Raw genomic sequence first — 17,432 nt, forward strand, 5'->3', positions numbered from 1 at the left:
TTCTCCATCTAATCGCCAAAGACTTGTCCCATTCTTATTCATTCGTTCACGTTAATAAATATTCTTTAACCATAAAAACATCTCTCTCTCCTGATTGAAATATTCATATTATCCTATCACTGTCGACTGACTTGTGCTGCTGTTTGGGACATCTCTCATTTGCTTTTATTTCATTTGTATGTCAGCTACTGTTTGTATCTTTATCTTTATTTTACCAATCCATGTGTTTTATACCCAGGGGTGATGGAGTTGGGGGGGAAGTGGGAATGATCGCCCCAAAAAACTTTGCATTTATAAGTTCAGTTTTGTTTTTGTGGCAAAACTAAACTATGTATGTGTATATTATATGTATATGTGATAATATGTATATTATCATGTCTTTCGGCCAGAGAGGGAAATTTGGGTTCCAAAAAAATAAAGAAATGAAATGAAACTGGTTCATAAAAAAAAGAGATATGGATCAAGACAGGAAGGGCGGGGGCTTACAGAGACTGCTTACAGGGTCCTGAATTTGGTGCTATGTCCCTGTTTATATCACATTTATTTCACTTCTTAATTTGAGCATGGAGCTAAAAGGATTATTTTCCCATAAGCAGCAGACAGGCCTAATCATGAAAGCACATTCTGGTTATTGTATAGACTTTTAATTTACACATAAATAGTAGAGAAACTACAAGAACATATTTAAATACATCTGCATTAACAGTTTAATATGATAACATCTCTCTCAGTAGATGACAGCTTTATCCATTCATTCATTCATCGCATTCTATAAACAAGGTGGGTGAGTGCTCATTTTTATTCTCTCTGACATACACGTGACTGCACCATCATCATCACCATCATCATCATCATCGACACATTGCTTTCTTTTTCTTTTCACATTATAATAAATAATATTTCCACAATCGGGGTCTTCGGCCCCCGGTACTCAAATAAATAAACAAACAAACAAACACATATAGATAGACTGACTGTGAGGTTCAATACTCTCACATTATGACTTTTATACAGTCGGGTGGAATCATTTACAGGTAGATATACAACACTGACACGCTTCAGTCTTTTGCTCCTCATGGCCCCGACACCTTTAAATGTCAATTCACCACCTTGAACATTTAGCCGATGGCGGCGATATTACCTTCACTTCCTGGTGGAGGTGACGCCTGTCTGGGTGGAGGGTAAAAATCCCTTTGAACAGAGGATTCTCCAGCTGTTTGATATGCTTGGAAATTAACAGTAGAAGGCGTTGAACATTGTTTTAAGGGTGACTTTTCCTGTTTAAATAAATGTGAAAATGTTTTATCGGAGCATTTAACATAATACTGTTGTTTTTTTTGTACACTCGCTCCCAAATACCAACACTACAGGTACAAACTGCTCTGCCAGTGTACAGCTTGCTCAAAGTGTGACACCACCCTGCTCTTGTTGCATCTTTGGGCTTAAAACCCAAAGAAACACTTCCTTCCTGTTCCTCTTTATTTTGTTCTTCATCTGGCATATTCAAGTCAGGGATATCTAAAGGACCGAACATGGGTGCATCAGGTCACCACTGACACCTGACCTGGTGGGAATGGTGATATGTGTTCACGGGGAACGTTTGTTTTGGTCAATAAACACAACTGGACGTGGTAAGGATAATCCCTTTGGGATCAAATGTTGCCAATACATGAAGGTTGGTGTGTCTGTTTCGCTTCAGGGCAACCACAGCAATAGCGATACTAACAACAGCAACGATCTTAGTGTGAAGACTGTCCTCAGCCGCAGTCTGGTGTATGTACAGTTGGGCCAGCAGCAGTCATGGACGCCCAGTCTGACTCTCTCCTTTTGCTTTTTGTCTCTTAAAGAGGTCTAAAAAGTTCAGAGTTTCCTATTCAACGGCCCTAAAATGCGGTCGCTTTGGTCCTGGTTGGTAAAGCTTCGAGTCTGACGATGAGGAAAGAGCGAAGGTCGTTGTGTTTCCCCTGATGTCACCAGTTTGTGCCCCTTTCAGTTCAGTCAGTTTGGGGAATAAACTGGACTCAGGGAGACGGAAACAAGGGTGAAACTTTTACCTCGCTGCAGTACAAACTGGCTCAAATGTGTTCCTAACAGACAGAGTTTAAGTGCAGGGTTATTAACAGAGGCTGTGCTGCAGAGGCTGAAACATCGCTGTCCCAGGAAAACTTAAGAAATGTATTTATAGACTATATAGTGTCATATTCCTCTCTGTTTGTGTCTCTCCTACTTTTCTCTGTCACTTTTCATGACTGTTTTTTTTCTTAATCCACACAGCTTCCTCCTCTCACATGGGGTTGCGTTGATGTAGCCTGCAAAACAATAAATAAATGACATAATTAAGTGTTTTTTAAAGACTAGTCAAGTGAAGTTTTCTGCTCTCGGGTGGCTGTAGTTTGCCAGACCAGGATAATTAACTGTCAAGCACATTAAACACCAAATAGTAATTGAATTTCACAATTTGCCATTAAATCACCACCTTAAGTAAAAGAACACCAGTGTAATTGTCAGATTACAGCCTCGTCTGGCTGCAAACTGTCAAATCCTAAATGTGGCCCAGCTTCCAAAATCTATTAAAACCACATCAAAGGCAATTAAACTTTGTTGAACTTCCTCTGCTTTGTGGTATACGTAATTAAATGTTTAAATCCTCATCTGACACCTACCTGTGCTGACATTTTCTTTTTTTCTATGACTAAGCTGCATTATCAAATTAATTAAAAATCACTCACCTTGGAGCTACTTGTTGAGATGGGAGCTGATCTTCTCTTTTCTGATGATGTTTGCGTAGGGAATCTGAAAGAAACGACATGTGAGATGACGTCTGAGCGAACAAGGACTGGACACATATGTATAAATAGAGTTTATGATCTTGATATGACCTTGCAAACTTTTAAATAAGATACCAAATTTCTTGTTTTATCATTGCAAATAATTGGTCACCTATAAAAAAAGCCAAATCCAAACACTAAGCATTTGGTTTCTTGTGTTCAACTTCAGTGCTAACACCAAGACACCATGCAAAAATGCAAACATTAAATGGGAGGTGGACACTGGGACATTAACCGTACATTTGAGGACTCTGAGTGGAAGCTGATTTGTGATAGCTCTCAGTCATTCTCCCATAACAGCCGACACAGTTTAACGTAACACATGGGGTTTATGTGACCTGTATCATCTCTGCAAGATAAGCAGCAGCTACTCGGAGCACTGTCCTCGATGTAAGACTGAAGCAGGGACTCTTTTACACCTCACCTCGCTTAGGGATACCATTTAAGTAATCTTTCCTTCCCTTTTTTTTCTGGTGTATGTTTTTTGATGTTTGTTATAGTAGTTTCCTTTTTTACATGCATATTTTTGACATTTGGTTCGTAGTAATTTCTCATTTTAGCACGGGGATTTCTTTTTCTTCTTGTTTTTTTAAACGCTTGTGGAGGCGTGTCACTTTCAAAATGGCTTCTCATTATAATCCATTGCTCCTGTCCAACCTTTTGCACTCTGACGAAGACCATAGAGTCAAAACCAGTGGGTGTTTTAATGTCAGCAGCCACGTTTTGGAATAAAGGCTCTTTAACCTAATTCAAATGCATCTGGTGCTGCTCCACGCAGGAGTGCCTGAAGTTCATTTTTTGTTCCCAAGTATTGGAGATCTTTTGGAATTGGAATTGTGTGGGTGGAGATCCCAACCAGCCCAAGACTGACATTACTGGGGGACGTATCAGTTTTACCAGTCAGGCAATATTTGCTTTAAAGATCTCGAAGATTATGTCTGATCTCAGAAAAAAATGCTGGGGAACCTTTGTAAACTTTTTACAATACAGATTTTCTGATGTACATGGTCAAACTTAGGGCAGCACTACAGTCCTCTGCTCCTGTACGGCTCTGTAGACGGGTCAAATTCTGGGATATCTTTTAAAAAGGTTACATGTAGCACAGCATTATGTAAAAGTATAGTATATTCCATATATTATCATGTCAGGATGTCTGTCTCTTGATGTCAATCCCAGATATTTGATCTGTTACTGAACTGAATCTTGTTTGTGGCGGAAAAATAAATGGAAAACTCAATAAACAAAAAAAAAGATGTTCTGTGTGTGAGTTATTAACATTATTTTGTCTCAAAAACACATTTTCCTTTTTGTAAATGAATAAAAATACTGTAAATAATATCAAGATCTGATTACAGTTACACTAGAAAAAGATTAAATTTAAAATTCTAGCAAGTCGTTGAAGTTTCGGAGCAATATTCAGTCCATATTATGAAATTAAGTGCAGCACCATAAATCTAAAATTTTGCCAAATGTCTGTGTGAAATGAACTTGTCATTACTCTCAGACAGATCCATCTGCTGGCTCCAGACACATTAGTCAATTCTGAATGTTTGTAGCGTGCACGTACATGCTTATAAATGAGCCCGACTGCCTCCTCAGTCGTGTGCCTTGGTGGTTACATGACTGCGGCGTGCTCCTTTGTGCGGGGTTTGCGCTCATGTGCACATGAGCGTGTACAGTTGTTGCATGTGTCAGAAGGCAAAGACAAACACCGTCTGTCAGCCTGTCTGCCAGCTGCTCCGGTGATTGATGTGGACGGAAACACTCAGACGGCTGCGGAGGAACTTCTCACCCATGAAAGACGAACTCGATGATTGGCTCTGTCTTTTGACGGACAAATAAGCAATAGGAGAAGTGTCCGGTTGAGTCCGACTGATGGCTCTATTTGTTCTGCATTTAATTTCTGTTTTACTTTTGGCTTCGGATTTCATATTTGTGTCGGCACTCTGCCATAGCTGCAGTGTTAATTGGGTTGTTATTGTCACGTTTCCTCATGCGTTTTTGATTTCCTCTTCTCCTGTTCAAACTGTGTAACTATATTTTCACTGGAAAGTGCTTCACAATTAGTCTTAATTATATTCTTTCTGAAAATCATTACCGAGATTGTTCTCCAAAGCGAGCAGAGAGGCTTTTCTTACATTCATGTATCTATAAAAGGGTGTTTAATTTGTCATTTAAAGGCGTAGCAGTGCTATTTATTTTCCATCAGTGTTGAGCACTGATTGTGTCATTAGGAGTCTTACCATCTGTAACTGTTGGACCATCTCTTCTCTGTAGGCGAGCTCTCGTTTCATCTGGTCTTGGAAATTATCTGAAATTAGCGCCAGAATCTACGATCAGCCCGAGCAGTGCTATCATTTGAATAACTGAACAAGTACAATTATTGTAACACAGCCAATGAAGGATGAAGGAGGCTTAGAGAAAGTGGGGGAACAGAAAGAGAGAGAAAGGTACAGAGGAGGAAACTTCAGAGAGACAGAGAAAGAGAGGTTGCCCTTCAGAGTGTGAGAAAGGAAAGCGCAGTGAGTAAAGAAAATGACTCACGGAAGACAGGGAACGGTGAAGTGCCTTTCAGAGCGTGAAACTCCTGCTCCAGTCTCCTCCTGAAGTCGATCTGCTCCAGCAACACCTTCTGGAGCTCCTCTGCAGGAACAGGAAGGAGAAGGAGAAGGAAAAATGAAAATGGAAAGAGAGAGATGGGATAGTGTGTTAGAAATAAATGCAGTAAAATATCTTCATCATCTTACATCTTATATATTTCAGTTTCTGTTACTCAAATAAAGAACATTTACCTTTCTCCATGTTCTCGACGTCCTTCTTCAGCGGCACAGGAGAGGCAGCACCTTGGCTTTGATCACCTGAAAACACAAGAGACTTCGTTTCTGATTTCTGTTGCATATAATTTTAATAATCGGCTCACCCCAAACTCCTCTATGTGAACTTTATAACCACTCAGTGATCAGGAAAGCCACCCTGATCACTGAGGACCCTTCTCGCCGCTTCCACGACTCCTTCCAGTTACCGGCCCAGAAAAACATCGACAAGAAATCCTTTACTCCCTCTGCAATAACCATCCTGAGCAATCTAAAATATATACTGCACTTTAACCTGCTTTTATTTGTCGTGTTTTTACAGTCCTTTTCTTAAAAATATTTGTTTTAAATGCGTCTTAAATGTGAATCATGTGTATTGATGAGCTTGGTCATTAGTTTCATTTATCGTGAACTGATTTCCCATCACTCCAGTCTGATTGGATCTTCATGTGTCCCTCTTTACTTTGGCATCAACACTGCAAACCCTTCCCCATCGCATCTCATCCTCTCCTGACCCGTCTGCCTCCAGTGCAGCGCTGTAATTCACTCCTCTGCCTCTAGATGTCAGTGTAAGTTTGTGCTAACGACTTGACAGCACTGACGGAGACCTTTGCTGCGCTCGCTCCCTGACATGTTCAATCTCTTCTTGCTCGTCAGATCATATTGCTTTCTATTAAGAAAACAAAGGAGCTCTACTTGCGTTCAGAAACGAGAGCAAATCAATTTTTGTAGCTCGTGAACTGACGTTAAAGTCTGTGCCGAGAAAAGTTTAAAAGGCACATACACAAATTTTGCTTAAGAAGATTTGCAAGCTTGCAGGTTAGTGTGCCGTCAAACTGTTGCATGATAATGTCAGTGAGTTTAGTTTGGGCAGGTGAATTGTTTGAGGCTATGGATAGAGCAACCATAAATTAATGTAAAACTGTATTATCATAGTCACGCAGCATTTCATATGATGTATGTTTTTGTGTTGCCGCTGGAGGCAATCTACTTGTTGCTTTAAAATTTCACCATCTTCTATCAAACAAACATCTTCATCACATGCTGTTTTCAAATTTACCACTTTGAAAGTTTCCATATTGTTCCTCGCCTGTGTGTGTGTGTGTTCGTCTGAGTTGTGACAATGAGGCATCATGCGCCTTAAATGAAGCGATCCAGCAGACTCGATATGTATATTCTACCTCCAGTCATTTCATATCCCGGCTCCTTAAGCCTCCCCATGCCTCCCTCTCCGTTTCTCTCTCATTTAGAGCAGAGAGCGCTCTCGTCTCCTCCTCTCCTCCTCTCCTCTCTCCTTTCCTCTCCTCTCTCTGTCTCATTTGACAAGCAAATTTGCAGACAGTGCCCGAGGATAACAACCTCGTTTGACAGTCAATTAACCGTGAATAGTCAAAGCCAAGGCGGTTTGCATTACATAAATGGAAAATTAGATTATTTTTTCTCCCTAGAAACAGAGGGAGAGTTTAAAGACAGTGGAGGGGGGGTGGTGGGACTCGGAGGAATCAGGCCTTCTAATCACGTAGAGCTTCCCACCGCCCAGGGAGACGTTTGGCAATCAGGGGAAAGGTGGTCTCATTTAATTTGTTTCGTGTAATTTTTCGAAATACATTATACATTATGCGCAGGGATCATTACGGTGTGTGTGTGTGTGCGCGTGTGTGTGTGTGTAGGGGTTGAGGGAGTGGGGGGTGTGGGGGGGTAGATATAAATGTTGGCACAGATGTCATAAAGCACTTTTAATGTCTTCCTGACAGATATAAAAAGGCAATAAGCTGTGATCTTTTTCAAACGGGAAAGGGTTTTTTGCGCTGAGGAGGGGAAAAAAAGGCAATTATGTCGGCGGCGATATGGGTCTAGGATGGAGATTGCCAGCGCGGCTGCTTATCTCTGAGCTGATGTTTTCTTGTTGAACTATAACGGCCCCCCTAAGAGTAACAGCCCCGGCGACAGCGCCGCTAAAGAGAGCAGCCGTGGCAGAGCGGCGGCAGGAGCAGCTTTGCACTGCTGTTTCATCTCTGTGTATTTATATGAATCCCTTAACTCATGTCTGAGAAGAAGAGGAGGAGGAGGAGGAGGAGATTGAGGCGGATGAAGCTGGAGACTGAGGAGCTTTCTCTCGGTGCTTTAAGTATTCGCAGTCTCATTTGTGTAATAAGACGAAATGCCACTGTAACTTATGTATGTGAGGTCATATTTATTTCCAAGTGAGGGTTTTTTTAATCAGCATTGTTTGTTTTGTGTATGGAAACATTCACTGTGTGTGCTGGATAACATCAAGGGAGCCAACTGTAGCTTTTGATGCCACTATTATATATATTTTTATATATATAAAACAATGTGTTCATTTTAATTTACCTTTCCATGTGCATATATTTAAGGTCAGAGTGCAAATAAATGATATTAGATAAGACTTACATTTACAGTCAAGTGTTTTTAATTGTGCTTTTTTCTTAATTTCCTGTTTGATCATGATTTAATCAAAAGTTTTATAAAGATCTCAGCTTTGCTTTTTGAAGGAAAAATCAAATTACACCAGAGTAAAGCCAAACGCCACTCTAATAATTATACTTTCAGGCTCACCTCACATGTCATTTTGTAATTTGGCTGTGCTTTCGTCATTGATTAAGTTGTTGTTTTATCATCTACAGCTGCTCTGCAACCCAAAAAAAGAGAAACATATAAGCGAGTATTCGTACCTGAGCTTTCCCTCCAGTAGTCGGGCGCTGACGTCTCACTCTCCGGCAGAAAGAAAGTACTCTGCTCTTTGTTTTCATCTGTGAGAAAATGAGAAAGTCGGAGACACAGACAGGCAGAGAGTTTCAGTAAGGCCCATTGGTTGAGCTGGTTATCCGGACACATGGAGATAACTAAGTGTGCGCACGGTGTGTGTGTGTCCTTTGTGTGTATGTGGGCCATGTGAGCACAGCGCCACACAACACACACACAAAGACATTTTCTTCGGCGAAAGGGTCAGAGTGGGAGATGAGAGGAGCAAATGAAACGTCACAGGAATATGAGCCTCGCGGGGACACAGAGGGGACTATAAAACCACTCACTCAGACACTAAATGAAACAAAGATGCTATAATACAAGTGACTCGGACGTCTGATGAAACAGGTCGTGTGTAACAGTTTGCTGAAATAGATTGTGTAATGCTGTTTGATGAAACAGTGTAAAAAGCTGGTCAAACATTTGATGAAGCCAAGACATGGTGAAACAACTGTAGGGTGAAAGATGGAGCGTAAGGCAAACAGCAGAGCGTGCAAAGTGGTTTTTTTTGTAGATTATATATGAACGAGAAAGTGTATTTTGGTTTTGCAAATGCTTTAAAGATGCATTTTAACTTTTAAAACAAGAGTATTTTACAATTTAAAAAGGATAAATTATAAGATATTTTCTTTACACTTAGATATATACTGAAATAAAGTCTCAAATAACTAATCTATCTTTTATTTAGCCTGTAATCTGCTGTTATAGACGTCTTTTATGACCTTTGCATTAGAAAATATGAGCAGAAAAGGTTTAAAAACAAAAGATTAAAATGTCGGCGCTCACCAGAGATGCTGGAGTTGTCTTTGGTTGCGTACACAGGTAGTCCTTCGTCTCTGTTTTTGTGAACCTGAAAGCAAAATACAGTATTTTATTTTACGCACCTGCTGTATTTTCTTATTCATCTGGATTTTTTTTGTGTAAAATTTAAGTCGTTATTTGGCAAATGCAGTCTGCAGTATGTTACTCAATAGATGATTTAACTCGTTCTGCTTTAAAATGTTCCTCATAACTCTGCCTCCCTCCTCCTCCTCCTCCTCCTCCTCTCTCAGAGGCCTGGTTAATGCAGGAGTCGACAGGTTAAAGATTAGAGTTGCCCTAACAGGCTGGGGTGACAGAAGGAGAACAAACACACGGCGGCCATTAAACAATCCACACCTGGGCCTATTAGCCGGGATCAGAATGGGGTGACTGTTTCAATTTCTACAGGGAGAAAGCAGCCTATCAATCTGCTTATGCAGATCACATCACTGCCTGACTGCAGCACCATTTAAATAATAATTAGTTAAAGTGGCCTGGGGGGATATTTACGTTTTTGTAAGCTGGGTCCTCTCGGTGAGGCGGGGTGGAGCTGGAGAGAGGCAGGCTGGCAGTAGGGGAGGCAGGCAGGCTGGGGGACTCCTGCTGGATGGGGTCTGAGGAGGAGGGAGGGGAGGTGCCGGCGTACACGGCGCCACTCCCTCGCTCCTTCCCCCTCTCCTCTCCGTGGCTGTCGCTCAACGCGGGGAGGTACAGGTTGGATTGAGTCTGTGGTGGCCTGTTCGTGAAGCTCCCCTCCTCCTCGTCCTCCTGCTTCGATGACTCCACGTCCACCTCCCCCTCCTCTTCGCTCTCCACTCCCTCCACCTCTCCATCGCCTCCGCTTTCACTCCCGTAACTACAGCTGCTGCTGGGCGATAGCCGCTGGTGGCGGTCTGACCTGGCGACCCCAAAGTCCTCCTCTGTTGCCCCAGTGACTCCTCCACTGTTGCTGTGGAGCTTGGCGATGCTCTCAGCATCCTTAATGACAGGTCGGAAGGCTGAGCCGTAGCTCGGCTTCCTGGTTTGGAGGGTCGGGGTGTCTAGGAGTTTGAGCCAGCCCTCTGACGTCACAGGGCGAAGGTCAGGGGTTACTGTTGTGCACTCTGGGTCAAAGAGCCCAGATCTGGGTGTGGTAGTCCCACTGCTGGGCGCCATGGTTGTGCTGACACCATTTGCGTTGCCAGCTACAGCTCCAGGCTCGGTGGGGTCTGAGAGATCCAGAAAGGCCTGCCTGAGAGAGGGGTTGTCTGCCAGGGAGGAGAGGGCGCTGGGCTGAGGCTGGAGGTAGGTCGGGACAGGGATTCCTCCCGCCGCTCTCGGTGGCCAGAACATGCAGAAAGGAGGATAAAAAGTGTCTTTGCGGCCGGGCCATAAAAGACCCGACAGCCCTGCTCCTTTCTGCCCGCCTGAAACATCACTGTCGTCTTTTTTCTGCTGGCAGAGGCCGAACGCTGGGAAGGGGTACGGCGAGGGGAAGAGCGACGTGGGAGGGAACTTCTGCAGCATGCCGAAGCCTTTGCTTGGGACGGGGATGACAGGGTAGCTACGTGGCGTCTTCCGGGGAGACAGACTGCCTCCATCCAGATCATCCTCGTCTTCAAAGCGCGCTCTTTTCTGAACACCCAGGTCAGGTCCCATCATGTGAGGCACTACTGAACCCGGCAGACTCTTCATCGGACCCATGGAGGAGCAGTGGGCTGACGAGGGCAGCGCTCTCTTCCGGCTGCCTCCGTTAAACATCGCTTTGACGTCCTCCCAGGCGTAGACTAACTCATCAGCCGGGTGCTTGTCAGAGAGTTTGAGGTGTCGTCGCCAGGAGTTGAAGTTGGCAGCGTCGGGCTGGGTGTACTTGGCGTCTGGCGTGCGGTGGGAGTGGAAGATGAACTTATTTGGGGAGAAGTACATGTTGCACAAGGAGCACTTGATGCATTTGGCCCTGGAGCTGTTGTAGCGTGCAGGGATGAAGTTACCACGGCAACCCCAGGCGCACTCGTGTGTCACGTCGAAGGCAAAGTTGTCGGGCAGTTTCGGCGGTGCGTTCTCTCCCAGGAAGGACTTGCAGAGGCGCTCAGCTTCACGCTTGGTGATCATGCCACAGCGGCGTGATGAGATGGGCATGGCGCCGGCCCGACGAAGAATCTCCAACTGGACCGGGGTGCACTGGACGCAGGTGATGCCCAGCGCCACGCGGCGATTATGAATCTCATTATAACTGTAGTTCTTGAGGAGCGTGTTGGAAATCTGTGCCAGGCAGAGTCTCTCGTTGTTGTCAATGACCAGCGAGACGATGGGGACGCCGTACAGGATGACCTGGCCGACCTGGTTCGGCTTGAGGGGTGAGGAGGAAGAGGACGGAGAGGGGGAGGATAAAGAGGAGGATGAGGAGTGGAGATGGGTGGCTCTAGGTGGTGTCAGGGGTTCCTGCTGGTAGGGGCCTGTTGAGCTCGTCATTATGATGTCATTAGTGCTCGAAAGATGGGTCTTGTCCATACTTGGAGGAAAACTGCTTGTAGAATAACCTGCATGGAAAGAAAGGACGAAAGATGTGCTTATTTATTTATTTTTTACCATAAAAATGTCCTCTTGTTAAACACACACACACACACACACACACACGTCTCTGTGTTACACATAATGTGAAACAGCTAAATAATTACTTACAATATACACAAACTCTAAAAGATAAACTAAATAAAAAGTGCACATTTTAATATGTAATGTAAATTAAATACAATTAAATTTAATATATTTGTCACCTAATTTATAGATAAACACCAAAATGTTTTCTTCTTTATTGTCTTTAAGGAACTAACTAAATTTGGAAATACCTAAACGTCACTGCACATCACACAAAATAAAATATAAAATATGTCATCTGAACAAGACACTGAAAAAACAATTTAAAAACTGAATTAAAATATTGAATTAACATTTCTCTGTGATACTAAGTGAAGTGTTTAGTTGACAGCAAATAAAACAGCTTTTCCATGTAGTTCCTTTGCATTAAAAAAAAAATCCAATCAGGAATGTTAATATTGTAAATTAATTTATTTTCCAAAAGAAATAAAGCCTCTGTAGCATTTTACAGCTCTCCAATAATGAGTGTGTTTGCCCGTGTGTGTCTTCAACAAGTTGGCCAATAAACTAGAAGAGGAAAACACACTCATCTAGCAGTTACAATTTAAATCTTACAATTTAATTCAAATTTCCACCCAAACATACAAACACAAATTAACATTTTAATATTGTGTTATGATATATTATAAGTAAAGAAGAGGGTGTAACTTAAATACGTCGTCCTTGGCCACCAGTGTTGGATAAAAGGAAACACAAACACAGCACACAGATATTATTTTAACCCAGTTTAAGTGGCAATTTTGGGGGAACAATCAGTTTTGCTACACTATTACAACAACCTCATTTTCCTATAAGGAAGCTGGCTGTGTCTCTTTAAAGTGGTGGCACATTTAGGTGTTGTCTAAATATTTCTCCACCTTTTTTAAAGCCTTTTAATTCATGTAGATATTTTTTAATAGCAGGGGAAATTACTGTGTAAAGAAAGCACATTTAACTGGATATTTTCATGTTCTGGTTGACATCAAAATTAATTTTGCAATTATTTAAACAATATATTGTAACGTTTTGAATGTGCAATACAAAGCACAAATTTTTACTTCATAGTAAATGTGTGCTCAGTGGAGAATGAGTTGTAAAACTGGCTTTGGTATTTCATAAAGATAGCAATGTCTGAAATGCAAACTTTAGAAATTCTCATCTTACATGCAGCACACTGAAATTAAAGTATTTTTGTGCATCACATTTGTTACATCCTTTAAGAACAAAAAACACAAAGAACCACTGAAGAAAGAAAGAAATTGCTTTCTCTTTTAGTCAGTATGAAATGTTTGCTCTAATAAATAAATTCCTAATGCATGTGTTACCAATTACTAAATGCAGGAAGACATCACTATAACAGCAAAATACAGTGTAGAATTACATGTTTTTATTAAACATACAGATGTCGTTTTGAATTTAAACTATTTATTACAGCGCAATAATCTGTGAGACTGTGTGGGCCGAGGAACAAACTGTGAGGCGGAGCTGGAGCCAATAAAACAATTAAAATAAATTAACACTCTAACTCGAGTTTGGCTTCAAATTATACAATAATATAGGCCATTTAAATTAGTATAATAACAGTTTAGCGTAAGTTTAATTCTAGTAACGTGGCAGCGGGCCTTGATTGAAGTAGCACCTGTCATTTAGTCAGTAGAAGAAAATTAAAGTCGGATTTCTAGTAACAAATATGTTATAATAATAATGATAATTATTATTATTATACGCCAATAATACGCAGTAATTTTAAAGTATGGTTAATACAACGGAATGTTAAATGTAAAAAAAATCCACGCGCATTTTTTCCCTCTTTAAATCAATTTTAAAGCTTGTTTTCTGTCGCACGCGCTTTTCGTTAACTACGTACATTTTTACCGACATGTTATCCAACTTTCCAGCAGACACAGAGGAGCAGCAGTTCTTACCTGACTCCTGACAATACTCCCAAAACGGTCACAGCGTCCAAAAAAAAAAAAAAAATCCCCGTCACGAGACAAATCGATTTATCCTACGCACCTTTAAAAAACTCATTTTTACCGCGCGTGCCACACAGACTTCACCGAGTTATAATATCCGGGGGAAACACATGGATGAAACCGGTCACCGGCTTTTGTCTCCAACTGCAGAGTGAGCCGCTCGTCAGATAAGATGTGAGTAAACTGCGGCGCTCGCGCCAGCTTTATTCGCTTTACAGAGCCACCACGCGCCGTCCTAATCCGTCTCTCCCTCTCTCTCCTCCTCCTCTTCCTCCTCCTCTCTCGACCACGCACCTGCCTCGTGTTTGATTGGCGTGTGGCGCGAGCTCAGCCCACCATCCAGGACACACACACACACATGCACACACACACATTTTTATTCCACGTCTCCTTCACGCGCTGTGCAGCCAAAATGACGTCTTGCTATAACTGCCACTCAAATGCTGGAAAAGTCAAACTAACAGAGGCGCACGAGCTTGGATTGTGCACACGCGCGCAGGAGCCTCCCACAGCAGACCCGGAAGTTAATATTATTTCAGCTAATTTACCCACTTAATGAATATTTATTGAAATTATTACAACACTGTAGCAGCTCTACAACCTGCCACAAGAGTAAGGTGCCTCAGATGGGTGTGTGCTGGTCTGCTGCACCCATGGGGGGGGGGGGCTTACATGACGTTTAACAGTTTGTGCCCCCCCCCCCCACAATACACAATGAAGGAGTGTGACTTTTGATACACAACCCCTGGGTTGCAAATTAATTACCAGACACAAGCGGCAGAAGAGAAATCGGAGATGTGGCTTTTAAACACAGAGGCAGTGTGGAGTGAAACATCAGGGGCCCGAGACAGCAGACAGGCAGACAGACAGACAGACAGGCAGACAGACAGGGGATCAGAGTAATGTCTGTCAGTGCAGCTGATTCTCACATTCTGAGACGGCTTTGTGGAAACACGACTCCGTGTGCACGTGCAGGTCGTTCCCAGGAGATGGAAAGGAAGCAGGAAGCGTACTGCAGCTGCTATCATCTGCTGTAATCGAGGGGCAGAGAAGCTCCCAGCTCGAATTCACCTGAAGAGGGCCCTCAAGATTATTTCTTTAACAGGAAGGGGGGCCATATCCGTGTCCCCTCAGAGGGCCCAGGAATCCCTGACTGCACCCCTGCTCCGACTTCTTAAAGCAGGCATGTTTCTCCTCCTGCTGCTCAATTACTCCTTCCACTAAAAATACGCAGGCAAATTACAGATATGAAGGCGCAGACCTAAATGTGACGTCTGTAACCCAGATATCAGCCTCCTCGCAGTCTGGCTGTCTTCAAGGATGCGAGACAGGAAGTGGTTTAGCTCTGCGTGGGATGGGGACGGGGAAGCTTGTCCTAAATAAGCAGTGTCCTCGTTAATTAAGACAACTTGACAAAGTTGTTTTCAGGACGAATTCTGATGTGACCCACGTTCCATGTCTGGGAGAGAGGAGACACTGTAGACCTGTAATGGCTGACATCACAGGCCAGGTTCAACCAATGCTACATAAACACAGGAGGGACAATCTTCAAAATTAATTTAAACATAAATGGACAGTTTAAATATCAATTTGGCAAACACCTTTCTCTGGTTTCTGTCCAGCTCTTTATATCTTCACTGACTTTAGGAATTCTGGTGAAGCCTGTCTGAACTTTTGGTTTTCATGCAAGAGACACTTCTCCAGTTTAAACTCATGCTTAATTTCGACATATATATCACATGATGTCATACTTCTGAGCTCACTTTGCAGCTTTTGCATAAATGGATCGTTTAGCCTCTGCTCAGCAGTTAGTTGTTAATGAACTACAGCACATATATGGTCACACAAATGGACATTTCTCGTGACATGGGGGCAGTTTTTCGCAGTATATGAAATTTTCTCTTTTGTTATGGAGGCACATAGGCCAGTATGCACTCATATTAAAGGTGAAATAATATGTTAATATAGGGTCAAAAAAAGTGGGGATATAATAAAGCAGCTGGTGTAGCTTATACAAGTTTATTTATTATTTTTTTATTTTTATTTTTCTGTAAAGCGCCGTTGACTATTCTGAAAAGTGCTATGTAAATCCAATGTATTATTATTATTATTATTTTTATTATTATTTCAGTGGCACAGTCTGAAACAAAGGGACTTCTTGACATTGTTCCATTTTTTTTTTTAAACAATTTTGTGACTAATTTGCTAAGACATAAATTTAAAGGTGTCAGAACTTCTTTTTCTAAATTTTAAATTATTTATAAAAGCTGCTGAAACTCACAAAAACACTTAAATTTAAGGAAAAAACACCCAACAGTGCCATAAGGGACTTTTTGGCTGTGTTTATTGTATCTTATATCTTAAAAAAATATATATATATGGATGAATGTGTGTGAGATCGTGAGGATGATGTGTGTTGGTGCATGTGTAAAAATATATATGCTGCTAACTAGATTGCACCAACAAGTTCCGCTGTATAACATACAATGAAAATAAAGGATCTATTTATGTTTCTATTTATCTAAAAAAGTATTTAATCCAACTTTTATTTATTCTAAATCCTAATATTTTAAAATTCTAAATGCCTCTGTATCTAATCACTTCTCAGTCTAGGATATTGAGACTGGCTGTAATTTATTCTTCCTCAGCAGCATCTTGATAAACATGACAGGGTCACTCTTAAATCTGCGCGTGCAGCTCCAGTGTGTGTGTGTGTGTGTGTGTGTGTGTGTTTGTGCGACACAGCAGAGAGCACGAGCCCCATCTGCTCCTTTTCAAACCAATTAAGGCTGTCACCGCGCGTGCTTTTGTCTCGCGGACGGACACCACGAGAACACTATAGCTATAGAGCTGCGATGGGACAAGAATGGAAGGGGGCCGGCGCGAGCGCGAGCCATGCACGGGGGGCCGCAGCGATTGGAACGAGTGACGTCACAATAGAGAGATGAGAGGAAGTGATAATAATAATAATAGACTACAGAAGCTTTAAAAGCGAGTAACTAATCATTTTCTTTACGGAAATATGTGTCGGAAAATATTTATATATTGTTATATTTTAAAGAGTTTATAACCTTTTAATCTAGGTGGTATTTTGGGTCTATCAGTAAAGATTAGTGACTTAAAGGTCAGTTCTCAAGTTATTAATCTATATTTGGAAATTTGCTGCATAGTTATGTTGCATATAAAGTTTGATCATGTTTATAGATGGATTTACCTTTTATATTTATTTATTTATTTATTTATATATTTGTGGAAAGCTTTCTCTGGCGCAGCAATTTTATTACAATAATAAAATCCTAATGAACTTATAAGGCTGCACAGACATATAATAAAATCATTGCAGGCGAATTTTAGTGGCACATTTTCTTTTAAACGACAATAATGAAAGATCTTATCAAAGCAGCATAATGACGCACAACTTCCTCCCTCCCTGAGAAAGATGTCTCTGACATGTTATCAAAAGCAGAGCATGTCTAAACCATGTGAAGCATGCAGGGAGAAAAAGGCTTATTGGAATACAATAGCGCTATTAGCCCCTTTGGAATACATTTCACTTTTTTCATAATGCATTAGCCCGTCGCCCTACTGAGAAATTAATCATGCGTTTAAAAAAAAGAATTGCTTGCGTG

The 17,432-nt window shown here is 41.8% G+C and overlaps 1 protein-coding gene across 1 annotated transcript; it reads right to left on the reverse strand.

Moving 5' to 3' along the window:
• Nucleotides 1-1,171: 1,171 nt before the first annotated feature.
• On the reverse strand, nucleotides 1,172-13,808 carry skor2 (SKI family transcriptional corepressor 2). The gene is made up of 9 exons (XM_033646328.2): nucleotides 13,753-13,808; nucleotides 9,722-11,730; nucleotides 9,197-9,260; nucleotides 8,338-8,415; nucleotides 5,621-5,686; nucleotides 5,373-5,471; nucleotides 5,072-5,139; nucleotides 2,730-2,793; nucleotides 1,172-2,309 (listed from the first exon to the last, which is right to left on the reverse strand). Exons 2-8 carry the CDS (start codon nucleotides 11,699-11,701, stop codon nucleotides 2,737-2,739), a joined length of 2,412 nt encoding a protein of 803 aa, XP_033502219.2. The 5' UTR covers nucleotides 11,702-11,730; nucleotides 13,753-13,808; the 3' UTR covers nucleotides 1,172-2,309; nucleotides 2,730-2,736.
• Between the last annotated feature and the right edge of the window lie 3,624 nt (nucleotides 13,809-17,432).

The sequence above is a fragment of the Epinephelus lanceolatus genome, chromosome 19, assembly GCF_041903045.1.
Source record: "Epinephelus lanceolatus isolate andai-2023 chromosome 19, ASM4190304v1, whole genome shotgun sequence".
In the NCBI taxonomy this organism is placed as follows: domain Eukaryota; kingdom Metazoa; phylum Chordata; class Actinopteri; order Perciformes; family Serranidae; genus Epinephelus; species Epinephelus lanceolatus.